This window comes from Stigmatopora argus, chromosome 13 (assembly GCF_051989625.1).
Source record: "Stigmatopora argus isolate UIUO_Sarg chromosome 13, RoL_Sarg_1.0, whole genome shotgun sequence".
Lineage (NCBI taxonomy): Eukaryota > Metazoa > Chordata > Actinopteri > Syngnathiformes > Syngnathidae > Stigmatopora > Stigmatopora argus.
Genome location: NC_135399.1, coordinates 4,746,038 through 4,766,019, shown reverse-complemented (window position 1 = coordinate 4,766,019; position 19,982 = coordinate 4,746,038). Strand labels below are relative to the sequence as shown.

Here is a 19,982-nt window from a genome sequence, read left to right as displayed (position 1 = left end):
TGTTGATGCAACTGCAGTACTAAAACCTGGATGTGGTGGATAAGCCTGGGCCTGAAATGTATGTTAGTGACACGCTGAGCCGCGCTGCGCTGCCACGCCTAGCAAGAGACACTCCACTTGTGCGCCACACTGTGTTCTCAGCCCAGGCAGAGTATGCGCAGCTGGACCAAGCCCAGCACCTGAATGTCACTACCTTCCGATTCCAGCAGATAGCGCAATATACAGAAACGGATGGACGAACATTGGCTTGCAGACACATTTTGTTCTCATCCAATCTTTTATCTTACAATAATTAGTTTATGGCAGTCTGGTTCTGCTTATTCCAGCAGAAACCTCATTGGTCAAATTGTCCGTGCTGTTTCAGTTGGGAAGAAAACCTGCATCCATCTGGCCCTTTCTGGAATCAGTTTGACACCTATTGTCAGGTCCACGCTGAACATTCAACAAGGTCGAACACAAGTAAACACACCAAGACAGATGGAGTGAGATTTTGACGCTTCTGCAGAAGGGGAGCACGGAGAGAAACAGACAGAGAGTTACTCTGCGTAAGACTCCGGTCAATCTCCGACTGTTTCCCCCCGCCAATCTCCGACTCCTTCTCCCGCATCAACGGGTTTCATTAGAACAAGATTGCTTGACATACAAAGTCTTTATGACAATGATGCAGGGCTATGACAAGGATACAGGGCTATGACAAGGATGCATTTATAACTCGTACTGAAACATTATTTTTGTTACACAAGGAGCATGCCAGTAAACATGTTAATACATTTCACACCTATGATCTAAATTTTAAGGTGTTCTGAAAAATATAGGAAGAGGTTTGTAGGCACTGCTGGGATTTGAACCCAGGATCTCCTGTTTACAAGACAGGCACTTTGACCAGCTAAGCCACAGTGCCCATTAATGCATAAATTTGCTCACTATCTTTGTTTTTCCTATAAAAATCAAGGCTTTCTTTACATAATTTGAAGGTTGCAAACTCAATTTGAACGAACCCACCAAGTTTGAAAATAATATAAGTATTGTTATAAATGTATAAACTTGCATTAATGCCCACTTTTGCCAAAAACAAACAATGCTAATAGTAAACAATTACTGCTACTGATGGATGTGATTCATTCATTCATTTTCTGAAGCACTTATCCTCACAAGGGTTGCGGGGGTGCTGGGGCCTATCCCAGCCAACTTTAGACACAAGGCAGGGGACAACCTGACTTGGTGGCCAGCCAATCGCAGGGCACTAGGAGATGGATAACCATTCACGCTGACACTCATAACCAATGTTCCCTCTAAGCTGCGCGCGTGCGGGATTGCGCACTACTCTCGTCTTCTCTGCGCACATCAAATCATATGGAGCGCACAAAATAAAATCCCTTTTTTTTAGCTGTGAGGCCGACGCGCGAACCACTCATCCGCTGGGCCGCCCATTCATAGATATTAATCATTACATTTTATTATTAATAAATCATTTATGTGTAGTAGACATGCACCTGCTTATGGCAGGTGTGATACTGGTGTGTGCCCTTAGCGAGCAATGATGATGTTGCTCACACCAGTACTCAGTGTGCTCAGGGAGGCTGTCTTTCTGCCCAGACAAACAAAAAATTAGAGGGAACATTGCTCATAACTATGGGTAATTTTGAGTGTCCAGTTAGCCTTCCCTGTATGTCTTTGGAATGTGGGAGGAAAATGGATTACCAAGAGAAAACCCATGCAGGGCCAGTGAGAATGTGAAATTTGCAAGCCAAAACACAGTGGAATTCTTCAAAGAGGCACGTCCCTGGGTGGGCTTGAACCACCAGCCTCTCGGTTAACAGCCGAGCGCGCTGACCAATTGCGCCACAGAGACACTGGGCTATGAGCCATGTGCTCATTTGAAAAAATATAAAACAAAAAACAAAAGGGAGCATGACTTCAGATTTAAATTCCTGTAAGTCAGGGGTCACCAAACTACGGCCCGCCGGCACATTTGGACCGGCCCTCTGAACAATACCAGAGACGCTATCGGATTTTTTTTCCTATTTGGCCTTGAAGACTGGGACATTTTAATCTTGTGTTTGGTTCATTGCACCCCTGCTGAGCCCACAAATCATCCCAGTGAAGCGGGGTTCGCATTGCTTCTTTGGTGACACGCGCGGGGAGAGTGTTTCCCTTTGATGCATGCGGGCACGTCCACCGTTGCATGCACGAGCAGTGTTACCGAGACATCTGGACGATCGCAGGTGAGGGCGGAGCCCTGGGACCATCGCGGACTATTCAAGCATATTAAAACTGCAACCTGTTTGAGAACGGAATAATGGCGAAAAAGTTAGGTGAGAGAAAAATTGATTCAGAATGCAGGGTATTTAACCTGGAGTGGACAAACGATTATTTTTTTGTTCAATGCAAAGAAAAGGCTGGTTGTCTCATTTGTCAAGAGACGGTGGCGGTATTCAAAGAATACAATCTTTGCCGACACTATGAATCCCGTCACAAAGACAAGTACGATAGATTGCAAGGCCAAATACGAGCAGACAAACTCTCAAAGCGAAAAAGTGGACTACTATCTCAGCAGAACCAGGCATCCGTTCGGGCCAGCTTTTGGGTTGCTAAATTGATAGCAAGCAGCGGTAAGCCTTTCACTGACGGAGAGTTTGTTAAGAAATGTATGGATACTGTCGCGGAGGAGGTGTGTCCCGAGAAGAAGGATGCATTTAATGCCGTAAGTCTGTCGGTGAGTACAATGACCAGACGCGTTGAAGAAATCGGGAGTAATGTATATGCCCAGCTGCAGCAGAAGACGAAATAATTTGACTTTTTTTCATTAGCACTGGATGAAAGCATGGACGTGCAAGACACAGCGCAACTGCTCATTTTTATTCGTGGAGTTAGCGCAAACTTTGAGATTTGCGAGGATCTGGCAGCCCTCCAAAGTCTCAAAGGGACTACAACGGGAGAGGATATTTTTGACAAAGTGTGCCAAACCATGGAGAAGTTGGACCTGGACTGGTCAAAGCTAGCTAGCATCACGACTGACGGGGCTCCTAGCATGGTGGCCGAAACTCGCGGTCTAATAATGGGACGCATGAACCGGGAGTTGGAAAAAAGGGGTCTCACCGCCCCGCTACGAGTCCACTGCCAAATTCACCACCAAGCACTGTGCTGCAAAATGTTGACGTCGGATTCTGTAATGACGGTTGTGGTGTCGTGCATAAACTTCAAAGCAAAGGGAGAAGATTGTGCATGGCACAACAGAAAGTTAATGTTCCATGGCTTTTTCTGTTACAAACTGACACCGGCCCCCCATCAGAGAAGGGAAAAGTTATGTGGCCCTCACAAGAAAAAGTTTGGGGACCCCTGCTGTAAGTTGTTCAATGTTTTGGTGAAAAGTCGGATACTGAAATAGATTTAAAAATGGGAGAAAGTCGAGGTCTAAGTGAGAATATTGCCTTGTTTTTAACTTTAAATCTCCGACTCCTTCCGCATGAACGGGTTTTATTGGAACAAGTTTGCCTGACACTCAAAGTCTTTATGACAATGATGCAGGGCTATGACAAGGATGCATTTATAACTCGTACTGAAACATTCTTTTTGTTACACAAGGAGCATGGTAGTAAACATGTTAATACATTTCACACCTATGATCTAAATTTTAAGGTGTTTTGAAAAATCTAGGAATAGGTTTAGAGGCACTGCTGGGATATGAATTCAGGATCTTCTATTTACAAGATAGGTGATTTGACCAGCTAAGCCACAGTGCCCATTATTACACAAATATGCACACTATCTTCCTTTTTCCTATAAAAATCAACTTTCTTTGCATAATTCAAAGTTTGCAAACTCAATTCTAACGAACCCACCAAGTTTGAAAATAATATAAGTATTGTTTTAAATGTATAAACTTGCGTTAATGCCCACTTTTGCCAAAAACAAACAATACAAATAGTTACCAATTACTGCTACTGATGGATGTGATTCATTCATTCATTTTCTGAAGCACTTAACCTCACAAGGGTTGTGGGGGTGCTGGAGACTATCCCAGCCAACTTTAGGCACAAGGCAGGGGACAACCTGACTTGGTGGCCAGCCAATCGCAGGGCACTAGTAGATGGATAATCATTAACGCTGACACTCATAACTATTGGTAATTTTGAGTGTTCAGTCAGCCATTCCTGTATGTCTTTGGAATGTGGGAGGAAAATGGATTACCAAGAGAAAGCCCATGCAGGGCCAGTGAGAACGTGACATTTGCAAGGCAAAAAACACAGTGGAATTCTTCAAAGAGTCACATCCCTGGGTGGGCTTGAACCACCAGCCTCGCGGTTAACAGCCGAGCGCGCTGACCAATTGCGCCACAGAGACACTGATCACCTGTGCATGTACTCATTAAAAAAATAAAATAAAACAAGAAACAGAAAGGAACATGACTTTAGATTTAAATTCCTGTAAGTTGTTCAATGTTATGGTGAAAAGTCTGATACTGAAATAGATTAAAAAATGAAAGAAAAACGAGGTCTAAGTGAGAATATTGCCTTGTTTTTAACTTTTTTTGTGATTTGAAATGCAAGGTGGGAAGAACCATTACATTAGCTCGCAGACACATTTTGTTCTCATCCAATCTTTTATCTTACAATAATCAGTTTATGGCAGTCTGGTTCTGCTTATTCCAGCAGAAACCTCATTGGTCAAATTGTCTGTGCTGTTTCATTTGGGAAGAAAACCTGCATCCACCTGGCCCTTTCTGGAATCAGTTTGACACCTATTGTCAGGTCCATGCTGAACATTCAACAAGGTCGAACACAAGTAAGCACACCAAGACAGATGGAGTGAGATTTTGACGCTTCTGCAGAAGGGGAGCACGGAGAGAATTACTCTGCATAAGACTCCGGTCAATCTCCGACTGTTTCCGCCCACCAATCTCCGACTCCTTCTTCCGCATCAACGGGTTTCATTAGAACAAGATTGCGCGACATACAAAGTCTTTATGACAATGATGCGGGGCTATGACAAGGATGCATTTATAACTCGTACGAAAACATTCTTTTTGTTACACAAGGAGCATGGCAGTAAACATGTTAATACATTTCACACCTATGATCTAAATTTTAAGGTGTCCTGAAAAATATAGGAAGAGGTTTGTAGGCACTGCTGGGATTTGAACCCAGGATCTCCTGTTTACAAGACAGGCACTTTGACCAGCTAAGCCACAGTGCCCATTATTACACAAATTTGCACATGACAAAAAATCCACTAAAATTAGGTCAAATCCACTTCCTAGCAGCATTTATTGACTGAATACAAGTACTGGAGCTTTTGAGACATTACAACCAGGCCAGGGGGGTGATTTCCTCGGGAAAAGACAGCGATGGACGTCAATGGCGAAATGGCAAAAATTAAACTGGGATAAAATCCACATCCTAGCAGCATTTAGTGATTAAAAACAAACACGGGAGCTTAAATACAAACACTGGAGCTTTTCAGATATCAGAACCGGGCCCACAATTGAAATATTATTTAGGAATATAGCCATATTTTACTCACCAAAAATCCTTTTTAACTGTACACAATATCCATCCTCCTTTCTTTCTTCCTTCTTTCCTATCGCCATCGAAGCTAATGATGAAAGCAATGAAAGGAAGCTAACAGACCATTTGGAATAATAAGTATTGATGGACAAAATATAATATGATTCAGATATTTCTTAGGCCAGCAGAGAAGGCCTTGAAGGCCCTGACGGCCCGCCACTGTAGTATATGGTCGGTTAGCTTCCTTTCATTGTTTTTCCCCCTGGTGTCACTGCTTCCAGATGTGTGTTTTCATATTGAAGCATTTAACCAATCACATTTCAGCCGTTATTTGTTGCCAGATCAGATCTGCCTCAAAGCCTTCACAATCAGTTCTGCGGGGTCTGCTGCATTAAACAAGACTGTTGCTTTTAACCAATCAGATTTCGAGTTGGCAACCCCACAATGATTTTTCATAGGGGTTAGCATTTTGCTGGCTGGGATACTTCATTGCTTTCACCAACTATGATTGGCTAGTAGGCGGGCCAAAGCGCGGATGTGGAGGCAGCCAGAGATCGCAAACTCCACCCACAACTCCACTTCCTCAGGGTACTTAGGAAGAACAACTTGGGCACCAATCTTCTGAGAACCTTCTATAGAACCACTGTAGAGAGCATCCTGGCGTACGGCATCACAGTGTGGTACGCTGGAAGCACGGCGGCAGACAAAAAGGCCATGCAGAAAGTGATTAACACTGCCCAGAGGATTGTCGGCTGCTCTCTGCCCTCACTTGAAGACATTGCCAGCCCTCGTTACCTCAGCAGAGCCAAGAACATCATAGGGGACCCTTACCACCCTGGTCACAATCTGTTCCAGCTGCTGCCCTCTGGCAGACGCTATAGGTCCCACAAAGCACGGACAAATAGGCTTAAGGACAGTTTTTTCCCCACATCCATCAGAAATCTAAACTCGCGCTAACATAACACACATTCCCCTCTGCGGTATATGAACAGATGTTTGGTTGGTGATCTGCCTCCTACTAGCTGACTGAGGAAAGGTAAGTGGAAGACAGTGAGAGGTAAGCGAGAGGTAAGCGACCTGTATCCTCAACAGCGGAATGACACATTACAAGTCCGTTACTTACACTTATTAGATCTTTTGCCGATAAAACGTAGCTTATGGAGAAGCACCATCAATTTCGTCACACGCAGTTTCTGCGTGTGATGACAAGTAGGCTTTTGTGTTGTGATAATGACGACAGGGCCTATGTCCGATTATTATTATTATTATTATTATAATGGCTGACAGATTTGGTTGCAGATTTGTTCACAAAGCTATTTTCCAGACGGACATTTCCAGAAAAAAATGGACATCATTAAGAAAGGGCGGTCAACTCCGAAGCTAGCAAGCCTGTTACAGCCGGGAAAATGGTGTGTGCGCCACTTTCATTGCGCTAACTTAGCTGCACAAACAAATATATTGTTGTGTTTATTTAAAGCCATTTTCATTACGGACTATGCCGGAAATATGACAGGACAGGCTCGACTTTCATCATTAGCTTCGATGGCGATAGAAAAGAAGGAATAAAGAAAGGAGGATGGATATTGTGTACAGTTAAAAAGAATTTTTGGTGAGTATAATATGGCTATATTCCTAAATAATATTTCAATTGTTGGCCCGGTTCTGATATCTGAAAAGCTCCAGTGTTTTTATTTTAGCTCCAGTGTTTGTATTTTATCACTAAATGCTGCTAGGATGTGGATTTTTACCCCAGTTTAATTTTTGCCGTTTCGGCATTGACGTTCATTGCTGTCTTTTCGCGAGGAAATCACCCCCCTGGCCTGGTTGTAATGTCTCAAAAGCTCCAGTATTTGTATTCAATCAATAAATGCTGCTAGGAAGGGGATTTTACCTAATTTTAGTGCATTTTTGTCATTTCACGTATGGACGTATCGACGTTCATCGCTGTCTTTTTACCCGGGGAAATTATACCCCGGGCCCGGTTCTGATGTCTAAAAAGCTCCAGTATATCAATAAATGCTGTTTTTGGCTGGATTTTACCCCATTTTCGGGCAATGTTTGCCCGTACGCCATTGACGTTCATCGCTGTCTTTTCCTGGGAATATCGCCCCCTGGCCTGGTTTTAATGTCTGAAAAGCTCCAGTATTTGCATTTAATCATGAACTGCTGCTAGGAAGTGGATTTTACCCCATTTTTGTGCATTGATTTATTGATTATTTTTTCATGTGTCGCAGTTCTAGCTGCAGTAGGTTTTATAGCCATAAAATAGTTTTTGAGGGTTGGATTGATACGTTGAAGGCGCTATGAGAAAATGCACCGACCGCCACTGTGTATATGTATGTATATAAATATATATGTATGTATATGTATGTATGTATATATATATATATATATATATATATATATATATATATATATATATATATATAAAGCAACAAAAGAAAGAAAGAGGAAACTGCGACTCCACCAACCACAACCCGTGATTATATTCCAAATCTTTTTCATCTGGTAGTATACTTTTTCTATTACCACTAAAAAATGCTCATTAAACAATTTACATGGAGACAAAAGCATATGGCCATTTTTATTATTGTAACAAAATGTGATTAGAATTATTTACATATGACAAAATAAAAAAAAGACATGATTTCTTCTCTCGTTGGGTTGTTTCTTCCACATCTTGCATTATTCCACATATTTTCCCAGGATATCACCATCACGGAACAAGAAGTACTCCTAGATGACAAGAATGATGAAATATTAAAAACAAGATGACTAAACTGATGATTTTAAACAGAAAAACAAGACACTACCTTATCATCCAATGTTACTTTAGTCCCACCGTACTCCGGTAGAAGGACCTTCTCACCGACCTTCACGCTGACAGGTTGTACATTTCCTTTCTGCCAAAGAAAACATCAAGGTTACTTTGCTTATATTACATAAGAAAAAAAATATCAATAAAAACTTCACGCTCTGACCTGGTTGACAGATCCGGGCCCGGTTGCCAACACGGTGGCCTGCACCACTTTGCCTTGAGATTTCTCAGGGAGCATGATGCCACCCTTTGTCACAGTCTCTGCCGTGAAACGCTCCACCAGCACACGATCAAACAGAGGCAGGAATTTTCTGAAGGCCTAAATGAATGAAAAATGCATCACCAAACAATGGCGATCCTCAATAGGTTACTAATTTATCTGCTCGGGGGGGAAAAACACAAAGACGTAGGAAAAACATTCCCACTATTTTGTTGTGTCGTCAAATTTGGTCAAGCAAGAATTTAGTAAAAACAAGCATCATTTTGATTTTGACACATTCCACATCTTCCATTATTAGGCCAATAAAGCTAGTTTCAATTCTCAAATATAATTGCATGCATGCAATAAAGCAAAGGGAAATAATGCAAGGCATTAAGTAAGCTATTTAATCGATTTGTGTCTACTCAAAAGTTTGAAATGAAGCGGAACTGACCAATCAGATGCCTTTGCGCCTTCCTGCTCGCCAGTGGCTTCTACATCAAATGTCAGCGGACTTGTCATTTCGAAATATTGAATTTGATTTTCTTAGGTACTAACTTGCTGGAATTTTTTAAAATTCATTTTGCCATTAACCAGAGTGAGAGGTTAGTGCAACCGTCTTTTGAGGACGACTGCAATGCAATTAATGAACGCTTCACCGTTTCGTCTCGTCGTGAAAAATAGATTTTTTGAAAAACTGGGGCCCAAATTCAAAAATCGAGCATGGTAACATCCTGGAGCCGTACATTTGCAATTGTTTGTTCAAAACCGCATCCAAATCGGATGTACGGTGTCGTCTCCATTTTGTCCGATGATGAAATAGTAACATGTATAGATGTATAAATGTCAGTTTAGTCTGTAACGGGAATATTACCACGCCGTGGGCACATCACATGAGAAAAGTTAGTTTACAATTTCGCCATTAAGTGATCGCAATAAAAGCCAGCTTCTCTTAGTTTTGTATTTATCCAGCAATTTGAAAGGAACCTAGCTAGTTGTAAAAGTGTTCTGCTAAGAGCGTCAGCTATTCATATGACCTTCGTACAAGGTCATTTGGGGGTGGGAATTGCTGGTCCAAGGTATTAATTAATCTTGCTCTATTTGGAGCACAAAGAAAAAAATGAATATTTGTGAATTTGTTGGGTTTAGGGTAAAGCAACTTCATTGTTTTCATAGAATACAACAATTTGAATAATAATGCGTAAATGGCAAACGAGTATCATGTGGTTTTTCTTCAAATGAACAGTGAAACACATTCATTCCTAAATTAGTTTAGTTTAACCTAGAACTACACATTACCTATAAACCTTGTTTTTGCTTAGAAAATTGAAATGAAGGTATAATTCCGCAAAATGTTATCGGACTATAAAGCCATATGCCGTCCATGCAAAACTATTACAATGGAGACGAATAACAGTGCAAATGAGTCTTTGCAGCCTATTTATCATTTGAGATGGACACCAAGTAACACATGGTGTTACCCATTCATTGGGGAACCGATTTATGTATCTCTTTATAACTTAGATAATACACCACCATTGAAAAACTTGCACGTTTAATAGTCCGTTTTAGAAATATTACAAGTCAACTGTTTCATCAGCTCCATGACCTTGTGGTTATGGAAGGCTATTTCATGCTGCTTGATGCTAGCCGGTGATTATGTTAGCTTGATGGTAAGACCTTTCCAAAAAAAGGCAATAATTATGAATATGATCACAACCACGGTCTTACCATGACTTAATTTGTGACGTCTGAGTGTGGACGAGGCGCGGCGAGTACTCGTGGTTCTTCTCGTTGAGCGTGGATGCGACAACTTGATCAAGGGGACTAGCTTCCACGTGAGGAACCGTCCAGAAGGCTTGTGCGCGTGCGCATTACGTACGTCCTTAACGTGCTCTGCAAAGACTCGGGCAATTCCCGGAAGTTTCGGTCTGATTCCTAAATATTCTATCTTTCACAACCCAATATCGATTATTATTATAATTATTTTCACAAGGAATGAGATGGAACCTCGCTAATAAATTTATTTTATACTGTTTCCTCATAGAGCAACATTGCACAATGTCAACTTTGACCTCTTTTTTTCCTCCAATAGGACGGAAGAAACTTCTGGAAAGGTACGCCCCGGAACGAGCATTTGTTCATACTCACTCCCAATTCTCTCAGTTTTAAAGCAAAATAATGTCTTTTATGTATTTTATATAACATTAAATAATAATTCCAAGGTAAATAAAGTTTCATTTCACTAAAATCTATGGTTATAAATGACTCATTTATGGTTTTATGACGTTATACAGCGTCCCGGGCTGACCGGCGAAATACCCGGATGCGTGATAGGCCATGTGCACTTCCATACAGTCAGCCCTCACCTCCAGTCGTTATATCACCTCGTCGTTCTGACGCGTCTCCTCCAGAGCAGCTCCAAGAACCCACACGACGCAAGTAAGTGCAACACTTTTCAAAAGATTTCATATCAATCGCTACCGCTTACAGGCAATAAAGCTAGAGTGCCGCGTAACAAAACTGCTGAGAAGCGACAGTATAAAAATGTGACCAGCTAGCTAGCTTGACTTGTTCCTTGCTAACAATTTTTACTACTTCTCTGCAAGGGCACCCTTATTCATGTATGTTGCAAGCCTACATAAGTATCCTTAACATGGGATATGCCGCACCGAGGTATCTAAGAATCCAAACGTAATTATCTCAAGCGTGTTGAATATCATGTGTAGGAAGCGTGACTTTCATTTGGTGCCTTCAATAGGGAATGCCCGTACCGCAGTAGTATTTTGTCCATTAGGCTGGTACTATAGAGATGGAGAGGCAGTTTGTGCGCATGCGTTCTTACTATTTGACCTTGTGACGGACGACCCTGTACGAGAACACGTGGGTTAGATAGTTAGCTAAGTCACGTTTAGCGTTACGGTTCATTGGCTGCCTCATCTATCTCATAAGAGAGCAAACTCACTGTTTGGGTGATTTTCTTATTTTCCCCAATCACACAGAAACCGAGGTGCGTACAATTTGCCATGGTGGAATTGTCAAAATGTATTATAATGTGAATAGAGATGAACTAGCGTATAACTGGAAAAAAAGGAAAAAAACATTAGTTGACTTTTTTTCCCCATTCATTTTCTGAACCACTTTATCCTCATTAAGGTCGTGGGGGTGCTGGAGCCCATCCCAGCTGACTCTGGACTAGAGGCAGGGGACACCCTGAATCGGTGGGCAGCCGTTCGCAGGGCACAAGGAGACGGACAATCATACACACACACACACACACCCATACCTCGGGTCAATTTAGTGTCCAATCAGCCTATCCTGCATGTTTTTGGAACGGTGGAGGAAACTGGAGTACCCGGAGGAAACCCACGCAGGAGAGCATGCTAACTCCACACAGCTGGACCGACCTGGGTTTGAACCCAGGATCCCAGAGCTGTGAGGCTGGCTAATAACCACTCAACCGCTGCGCCGCCCATTTAGAAAACTTTTTTTAAAGTTAATTCATTCAAGTGTGGATTTGTTCAATGACAGATTGCAAATGAGTGTTTACTTGTACTTTGCTTTCACTCACAAATAGGTCAACTCATCAAGTTTTTAACTTCCTAAGACCTAGATTCTTGCAAGGCATGAATTTTTATTTTCTGATTGATATTTAGGCTAATTGGGACCTGATGAGTGTCAAAACAAAGAATTATCTTTTTACATGATAGTTTCTGAGAAAAATGACGTCCACATCTTACGTGGACGCCAGGCCCTTGTAGTCCAAAATTTAACATTGTAGTCTTGAGACAACCAAAAATGTGATGTCCACAATGTGGTCGCCAGGTCCTAGGGTAATTCGACCTGTTGTACCACATGACAGCTGTCGTTAACACACAACTAGAATTATTCTTTGTGTTCCGCAGGCATGTTTCGTCTCCCCACAATCATGAAGCAGGTGAGGCCTGTGTGCAGGTCGCTAGCCCCTCACCTCGCGCGCGCCTACGTCAAAGACGTCAAGTTTGGCGCAGATGCCCGCGCGCTCATGCTGCAGGGGGTCGACCTGTTGGCTGATACTGTCGCTGTAACTATGGGCCCGAAGGTACTGCAAGACTACAGCAAATACTATGTTTAGTCATTGTGTGTAAAGAAAAATAGTAGAATAGTTATTGGTAATTCTGTGTCACTTCACTTAATAACCCAGAACCTTCCCAGTGACACTTCAATTTGTCATATTTTTATTATCAATGACTTGTAATGTCAAATGAAAGAAGCTAAAATTTCACGTTTCTCGCTTAAAATTTGTGTGCCATGCCCACTTTGGGGTTCTGGAAATGGCACACTAAGTTTTAGACCACCTTTGGAGACTTTCAGCTTTTGTTTTAGGGTTGATGCAGACCTGTAAATTGCTATAACTGTACTTATGTATAAGCGTGTGTTTGTACGTACTGTAGTTTCCTGACTATTAAGTCGCACCTTTTCTCTAGTCATGTTTTGGCCGACAAATGCAGCCTATTTGCGAATATATGTGGTAATCACTAAAAAATAAAAAATATAAATAAGCAGGCGCACGTGCGCCGACCTCAGATGGTTGAGAAGGCGTCCCTGGTGAGGTTGTGTGAATTGACATGAAATAACCTTCAGGGAAGTTTGTCAAACTGTTTATTAAAAAAAAAATATATTAACACGGTAATGTCTTGCAGGGTCGCACAGTCATCATCGAGCAGAGCTGGGGTAGCCCCAAGGTGACCAAAGATGGCGTGACTGTGGCCAAGAGCATTGACCTGAAGGACAAGTACAAGAACATTGGTGCCAAGCTGGTGCAGGATGTGGCCAACAACACCAACGAGGAGGCCGGAGACGGCACCACCACCGCCACGGTGCTGGCGCGCGCCATTGCCAAAGAGGGCTTTGATACCATCAGCAAGGGCGCCAACCCCGTGGAGATCCGTCGCGGTGTCATGATGGCCGTCGAGACCGTCATTAACGAGCTCAAGCTGCTCTCCAAGCCCGTCACCACACCTGAGGAGATTGCGCAGGTGGGCCTTTGAGTTCAGTTTAAAGTCAAGTTGCCACAAACAATTGTTATTGCGTGATACACAGATTGTATTTACTGTTTAAATTTTAAAAAATAGGGAATTGTTGTATGATTCGTTTTATTTTTTACTTTTTTTTTAGTTTGGCAAATGGTAAATGATTATCTGTGGTTTTCATAAGAAAAAAAACCTTTTACAAAAAAAAGAGGGGGAAATGAGAATATATATACATTTCCTGTTTTATTTATAATAATAAATAAAATGGTGTGAATATATGGGCTATTTTGAAGGTCAACAATCAAATCAACATGATTAATCGACAATCAAAATTATTCTTAAGTATGTCAACCTATGTAACATTTCTTGAATATAGATCTATATTAAAAACAATTTGTTTCTTTAGGTTGCCACCATCTCCGCTAATGGCGACACTGAGATTGGCAACATCATCTCCAACGCCATGAAGAAAGTTGGTCGCAAAGGAGTCATCACTGTGAAGGTAGCCAATGCTTTTCATTATGACACTAGAATATTTTTCCCCTGTCATGTAAAACAGAGATTGCTCTATAATTCGATTAGTGCACTATTTTGACAACTGGTTGAACCTACACAATGTTCAATTCAACACTCCGGTCTTCCTGTTTGCCTTTTTCCCCCTCAATGCTCTCTTTCAGGATGGAAAAACTCTTCATGATGAGTTGGAGGTCATTGAGGGTATGAAGTTTGACCGTGGTTACATCTCCCCCTACTTTATTAACAGCGCGAAGGGTGAGAAAGCTCCTTTTGCTTGTTCTGACAATCAACCTTTTAGTTTCTGTGAGGGATGCTATATTGACTGTATATTTTGCTTGCGCAGGTCAGAAATGTGAGTTCCAGGATGCTTACCTACTGCTCAGTGAGAAGAAAATCTCAAGCGTCCAGAGCATCGTTCCCGCCCTGGAGATCGCCAATCAGCACCGCAAGCCTCTGGTCATCGTGGCAGAAGATGTGGATGGAGAGGCTCTCAGCACCCTGGTCCTGAACAGGTCAGCTTAAAAATACAAAAGGCTTGAAACTTAAGACTGACACAGGAACATATTTGATATGATGGTTTTCTTTTGCAGGCTGAAGGTCGGCCTGCAGGTTGTTGCCGTCAAAGCACCAGGGTTTGGAGACAACAGGAAGAACCAGCTGAAGGATATGGCCATCGCCACTGGTGGCACTGTAGGTCTTATATTCTCTTTTGTGCAAAAAAGACTTGAGAAAAACCAACACCCAAAAATTATTTTCAACTCCTGCCTTCAAAAACATCTTTAAACGATTTGTTTTAAAATCTTTTAAGCCAATTTACATTCTAAAATATCTTAATCATAGAGTTAAAAAGGCCCATTAATTGTTCAGGGGAATTAATGTTCAGACATTGGCTTTATCATCATCATCATCATCATCATCATCAAAAGCCTATTGTCATCATACACAGCTGCGTATGATGGAATTGGTGGTGTTACTCCACAGTGTGCTTTCTCAGCAAAAGACCACAGATAAGTAATATAGAAATATCAGAGTCACATCCAGTTAAGGTAAATACTGCCTAATCTAAGATATTATCACTATCCACGGAGATCCCGGTGGTCTCGATGTCCTCGGGATATTGTAGGTTCGTTGGTAATCTGTTGTGATGGATATATCGGATCTCTACCCGAGAGTAATTAAATCCTGACGACTAGAAAAAGTTTGCCTCGCAGATGTTAGTAAATAACAATAAGATTGAGGAAATAAAACACCAAACTGGAGAGCAAAGAGTCGCCGCACCCGTGCGCGCCGCCATCTTGGATTACTTACCTCCTCACTTACGTTCAATCAGCCAGCAGGAGGCAAATCACCGCCCCACGTCTTTCATGTTACCTGACCCCGAAGTTATTGCACAGAAGGGATTGTGTGTCGTGCTACCGCAAGTTCAGAGTCCTGATGGCTGTGGGGAAAAACTGTCCTGAAGTCTACCAGGGTGGTGTAGGTCCCTGACAATGTTCTGCTGAGGTAGTGAGGGCTGGCAATGTCTTCCAGTGAGGGCAGAGAGCAGCCGATGATCTTCTGGGCAGTGTTGATCACTCTCTGCATGGCCTTTCTGTCTGCTGCCGTGCTTCCAGCGTACCACACTGTAATGCAGTATGCCAGGATGCTCTCCACAGTGGCTCAATAGAAGGTTACCAGAAGCTTAGTGTCCAAGTTGTTCCTCCTGAGTACCCTGAGGAAATGAAGTAGTTTTTGGGCCTTCTTCACCACTGCCGTGGTGTTGGTAGACCAGGAGAGCTTGTCCGTGACATGGACCCCCAGGAATTTGAAGGATTAATTAAAGTAGTACCTCTACTATCGATTATTATATTTTTATTTTTTGCATCTTCGATGGATGACAGGGCCCACTTCTTCGTTTCACTCGCACTAGTACTATTAAATAAAGAAGAACGTTGTTTTAACCACAAGGTAGGGTAGTACTTATCAGGTCTCCTTTCCAGGTTTAACCATTTACTGTTGTTCACCATTTTTGGTCATTTTAAAAGACAAACCACCACTTTTAAAAAGGGTATCTAAATTATTGGCTAAATAATGTCCTAACAACCGATCAAGTGATTAATCATGCAGCCCTAGCTAGCATGTGAAATGGCCCTCTGAAGTAAACCATAACTACAATGTGGCCTGTGACGAAGTTTGACACTCCCCGGTCCACGTGTTTGGAAAAATAGAATTTGTTTGTTCGGTATAACTTTAATCACGCACTTTGTTGAATTCACATGTATTAATGTCTCTGAACATTTAAGCCACATCCTGTGTCTGACAATGTATGGGTTTGTTCATCAGGTATTCGGCGATGATGCTTTGACCATAGCTCTGGAGGACATCCAAGCACACGACTTTGGCAAGGTTGGCGAGGTCCAGATAACCAAAGACGACACGCTGCTCCTGAAGGGCGGTGGCGCGCCGGCCGAGGTGGAGAAGCGGGCGGCTGAGATTGTGGAGCAGCTGGAGAGCACCACCAGCGATTACGAGAAAGAGAAGCTCAATGAGCGCCTTGCCAAGCTTTCGGACGGCGTCGCCGTGCTAAAGGTACACGCACTTGACATGTTCTTGCCGTTGCAAAGGCAGCGTTAACGCTAGCGCTTTCTGTGCAGATCGGGGGAACGAGTGACGTCGAGGTGAATGAGAAGAAAGATCGCGTGACCGATGCCCTGAATGCCACCCGGGCTGCCGTGGAGGAAGGCATTGTACCCGGTGGCGGCTGTGCTTTGCTGCGCTGCATTCCCTCATTGGACACCATCAAAACTGCCAACGCAGACCAGAAGATTGGTGAGTAAAGAGCTCATCCCTTCATAAAGTCAATTAAATAAGTCATAAGTCAATTTAAAGGGCATTAAATTACCTCATAAACTGTCATCGACGGCATTAGACACCCTCTCCCTTTTGACTGGGAAGCCTGACAGTGATCCTTGGCGAGTTCTGTTTTAAATAAATTGGATATCTATGTATGCCAAGGGGAGGCAATGAGTTAAATACCATCAACGTTCAAAAGAATAAATGCAGCTCAAGTGTTATTAGTGGCCACAACTGTAGTGTATTTCTGTGTTTATTAGATCATAACTTTATTCATCCCGTATTCGGGAAATTCACTTTAGCAGTAGCAAGAGGGTTGAGAACACAGACACAGGAAAATACATTTTAGACAGAAATAAATGGGTAATAAGTAAATAAGCGTGTTGCATGAAGTGTGTGTGTGTGTGTACATCTGTATACATTCGATTGGTCTTAACATTCAGACATATCTTTTGTTAAAGCCTGATTTTATTTTTATGAAAAATAATTTTTGAATGGTTTTTTATTAAAATTATATGTTTTGTTTTGTTTTTAAATCATGATGGATATACTTTTTAGTATTATGATTATCAGGGGTCAATAGGTCTCTAGTTTTTGCTTTTATATCTGAAAGCACAGAAAGTTCCTGCATTCTTGTACAACGATGTCAGACCACCATCAATATCAAAAAAAAAATTCCCTGGTCTAAGCATTCGGTTTATCTTTGCTCAATTCTTAGGCGTGGAAATCATCAAGCGAGCACTGCGTATACCCGCCATGACTATCGCCAAGAACGCTGGTGTTGAAGGCTCCCTGGTGGTGGAGAAGATTCTGCAGGGGCCCGTCGAGGTGGGATACGATGCCATGTTGGGCGAATACGTCAACATGGTGGAGAAGGGCATCATTGACCCCACCAAGGTAAGCGTTTGCTACTTCTGCTAGATGTTCAATATTATAATGTTTGACTGGGAAAGACGGGCGTGCCTGCCCTCCCACTCCCAAATGGCTTGGGCTAAAAGATGCGATAGTGCTCTTCACGTTTCTGAGCTAATGAGACATTTTGGGGAAAAGACGAGTTTGTTTTTAACTTGTTTGTTCTTTATGTTTTGAAATTGATTTTAATTAGTGAAGCCTTTTTTTAATTTAAATGTGCTTGTGCAAAAACAAAAGGAACCTAAATTATTTAGTTTTTAAAAATGCAGGGTGGGCAAATACCATTATCTATTTCACCTTTAGTGAAATACAAAAATAATGTTATTCACTCCTACTTGTCTTATGAGCATTATACATTTTAAAAAAAAAAAGAGTTGATGAAGACCAGAAAATCTGTGATTTCTTGTAGTCCTCCAAGCCGACGATTATCTATACAATTTGAAATGAGATCTGTTTTTCGATGTGGAAAAATCTGAGTTATATAAACAATTAGCCATGTAGTTAAAGTAAAAGATTTTTTATATTTATATAGATTTTTTTAACTGTAAATTGAGTGACAAAATTGGTCACAGAACAATTTAAACACATCAGACAATCTACCATCGGGTAGCCACATTTGTAGGTATAAACTGACATGTCATCTTCTTGCAGGTGGTCCGCACAGCTCTGCTGGATGCGGCGGGCGTGGCCTCGCTGCTCTCCACCGCCGAAGCGGTGGTCACGGAGGTCCCCAAGGAAGAGAAGGAGATGGGGGGCGGCGGGATGGGCGGCATGGGTGGTATGGGGGGCATGGGCGGCGGCATGGGCTTCTAAAAGGCGGCAGCCGCCTTAGCTCGCCCATCTCTCATTCCTCCATGACTGTATAGACTCGATTCAAATGGCTCCTGAGACTCTGCGGCCATAACTCACTGAACCTGACCCATAAGAAGCTGGCATTGCAAGCAGTTAACCTTTCAACTTTGGAGGAGCCAGTTTACAGGAAGAGATCTGCCTGTGCCTCCCCCCCATCAGTTAATCCACAACATCCTGTAAAATATGTGCGACTGTCTGTAGGGGTGTAAGTTTTCTTCCCTCGCAGGAACTCGCCACGAGGTTTACATGTGCAGCCCTTGCCTACGTTGACCGTGTTAATTCAGCGCCAAATGTTAAAATGGGAGGTTTTACTAACAATGGGATCATTGTTTGGCCGCGTGTTGACTTCCTGCAGTGGGAATCTGCTTCAACTTCTATAGAGATCATCTTTAAGGAGGAAAAAAAATCATGGAACATATGTGGAGTCAGGAATGTGTCAATGTTGTTTGTTTTTGTCTTGACTTAATTTTTTTTTTATATATATGTCATAGTTTTGCCCGGCTGATGAAAAGGGTGAAGGCTCATTTGATTTAATTAAAAGATTTTTTCAAATGATTTGTGTTTGGTCTTGATTGGTTAGGATGCCTACAATGTATAATATGTCTATATGAATTCCATGTAAAATCTAAATAGTGTGAGTAGGTAATATAACATCGCTTTAAAGATAGCATACTGGCTGTCAAGGTTAGTGTTTAATTCTATTTTTTGACAATTGTTGAGCACATATTAAAGAACTATACATTCCTTGCTGAAGCTAGAAGCCTAAATCAAACTAGGTACCTTTTAATATTAAAATGGAGGCCAATAGTATTACAGCTTAGTTGCAATAAACAGTTGTTTCCTGTTAAAATCAAATGCAGTAAAACACCACCTTTTAATTTGTGTCCTGAGTGACAGTCATGGGATTTATTTGGTACTACCGCAAGTACCATATTTTATCGCATATGAGATGTATTTGTAATTCAATAAAATGACTGAATCAATGGTAGGATTAATGTGCACAACGCATGCTGTACTCTTTTTCACCAGTAGATGTCAGCACAGTTACATTTGCTGTTGTTTGGTTATATTCTGTTTTGCAGTAAGAAAACCATTACTGGATGAATTAATCCCCTATGATAGTGACCCTAATGTGCTTTTGATTCATATATCTCAGAAATACAGGCTTTTTAAAAAAGATTTTCCCTTCAAAGTAACACATTTGTACTCCCTATTAAAACCATGAATCTGGAGGTGAAAATTGGGAATCATTATCTTATGGAACCTCTTTGCCATCACTTGTTTGTTGGACTTGTGGCTTGTGCTTAGATGGCAGGTGTACATAGCTTGTTTAG

General features: G+C 41.9%; 2 protein-coding genes and 4 non-coding genes across 6 annotated transcripts; 1 reads left to right on the top strand and 5 right to left on the bottom strand.

Moving 5' to 3' along the window:
- Window positions 1–827: 827 nt before the first annotated feature.
- Window positions 828–901, bottom strand: trnat-ugu (transfer RNA threonine (anticodon UGU)). Its single transcript has one exon. It is a non-coding gene; the product is annotated as a tRNA-Thr (tRNA).
- An 877-nt stretch (window positions 902–1,778) lies between these two features.
- Window positions 1,779–1,852, bottom strand: trnan-guu (transfer RNA asparagine (anticodon GUU)). Its single transcript has one exon. It is a non-coding gene; the product is annotated as a tRNA-Asn (tRNA).
- A 2,418-nt stretch (window positions 1,853–4,270) lies between these two features.
- trnan-guu (transfer RNA asparagine (anticodon GUU)) lies at window positions 4,271–4,344 on the bottom strand. The gene has a single exon. It is a non-coding gene; the product is annotated as a tRNA-Asn (tRNA).
- A 778-nt stretch (window positions 4,345–5,122) lies between these two features.
- trnat-ugu (transfer RNA threonine (anticodon UGU)) lies at window positions 5,123–5,196 on the bottom strand. The gene has a single exon. It is a non-coding gene; the product is annotated as a tRNA-Thr (tRNA).
- A 2,864-nt stretch (window positions 5,197–8,060) lies between these two features.
- hspe1 (heat shock 10 protein 1) lies at window positions 8,061–10,508 on the bottom strand. The gene is made up of 4 exons (XM_077616727.1): window positions 10,256–10,508; window positions 8,489–8,644; window positions 8,321–8,410; window positions 8,061–8,243 (listed from the first exon to the last, which is right to left on the bottom strand). The coding sequence occupies exons 1-4, from the start codon at window positions 10,256–10,258 to the stop codon at window positions 8,193–8,195; spliced, it is 300 nt and encodes a 99-aa protein (XP_077472853.1). The 5' UTR covers window positions 10,259–10,508; the 3' UTR covers window positions 8,061–8,192.
- A 1,899-nt stretch (window positions 10,509–12,407) lies between these two features.
- On the top strand, window positions 12,408–19,203 carry hspd1 (heat shock 60 protein 1). The gene is made up of 10 exons (XM_077616725.1): window positions 12,408–12,605; window positions 13,207–13,542; window positions 13,943–14,038; window positions 14,214–14,307; window positions 14,396–14,564; window positions 14,643–14,742; window positions 16,375–16,620; window positions 16,686–16,860; window positions 17,603–17,781; window positions 18,448–19,203. The coding sequence occupies exons 1-10, from the start codon at window positions 12,432–12,434 to the stop codon at window positions 18,607–18,609; spliced, it is 1,731 nt and encodes a 576-aa protein (XP_077472851.1). The 5' UTR covers window positions 12,408–12,431; the 3' UTR covers window positions 18,610–19,203.
- The last annotated feature ends 779 nt before the right edge of the window (window positions 19,204–19,982 follow it).

Excerpts from the sequence above, each read along its gene's own strand:
- hspe1 (XM_077616727.1), bottom strand. Across the intron at positions 8,411-8,488 it reads GGCCCGGATCTGTCAACCAG|AAAGGAAATGTACAACCTGT; the intron begins GTCAGAGCGTGA and ends TTTCTTTGGCAG. Across the intron at positions 8,244-8,320 it reads AAGTAACATTGGATGATAAG|GAGTACTTCTTGTTCCGTGA; the intron begins GTAGTGTCTTGT and ends CTTGTCATCTAG.
- hspd1 (XM_077616725.1), top strand. The coding sequence starts at position 12,432 with ATGTTTCGTCTCCCCACAATCATGAAGCAGGTGAGGCCTGTGTGCAGG. Across the intron at positions 14,308-14,395 it reads CTTTATTAACAGCGCGAAGG|GTCAGAAATGTGAGTTCCAG; the intron begins GTGAGAAAGCTC and ends TTGCTTGCGCAG. Across the intron at positions 17,782-18,447 it reads GCATCATTGACCCCACCAAG|GTGGTCCGCACAGCTCTGCT; the intron begins GTAAGCGTTTGC and ends ATCTTCTTGCAG.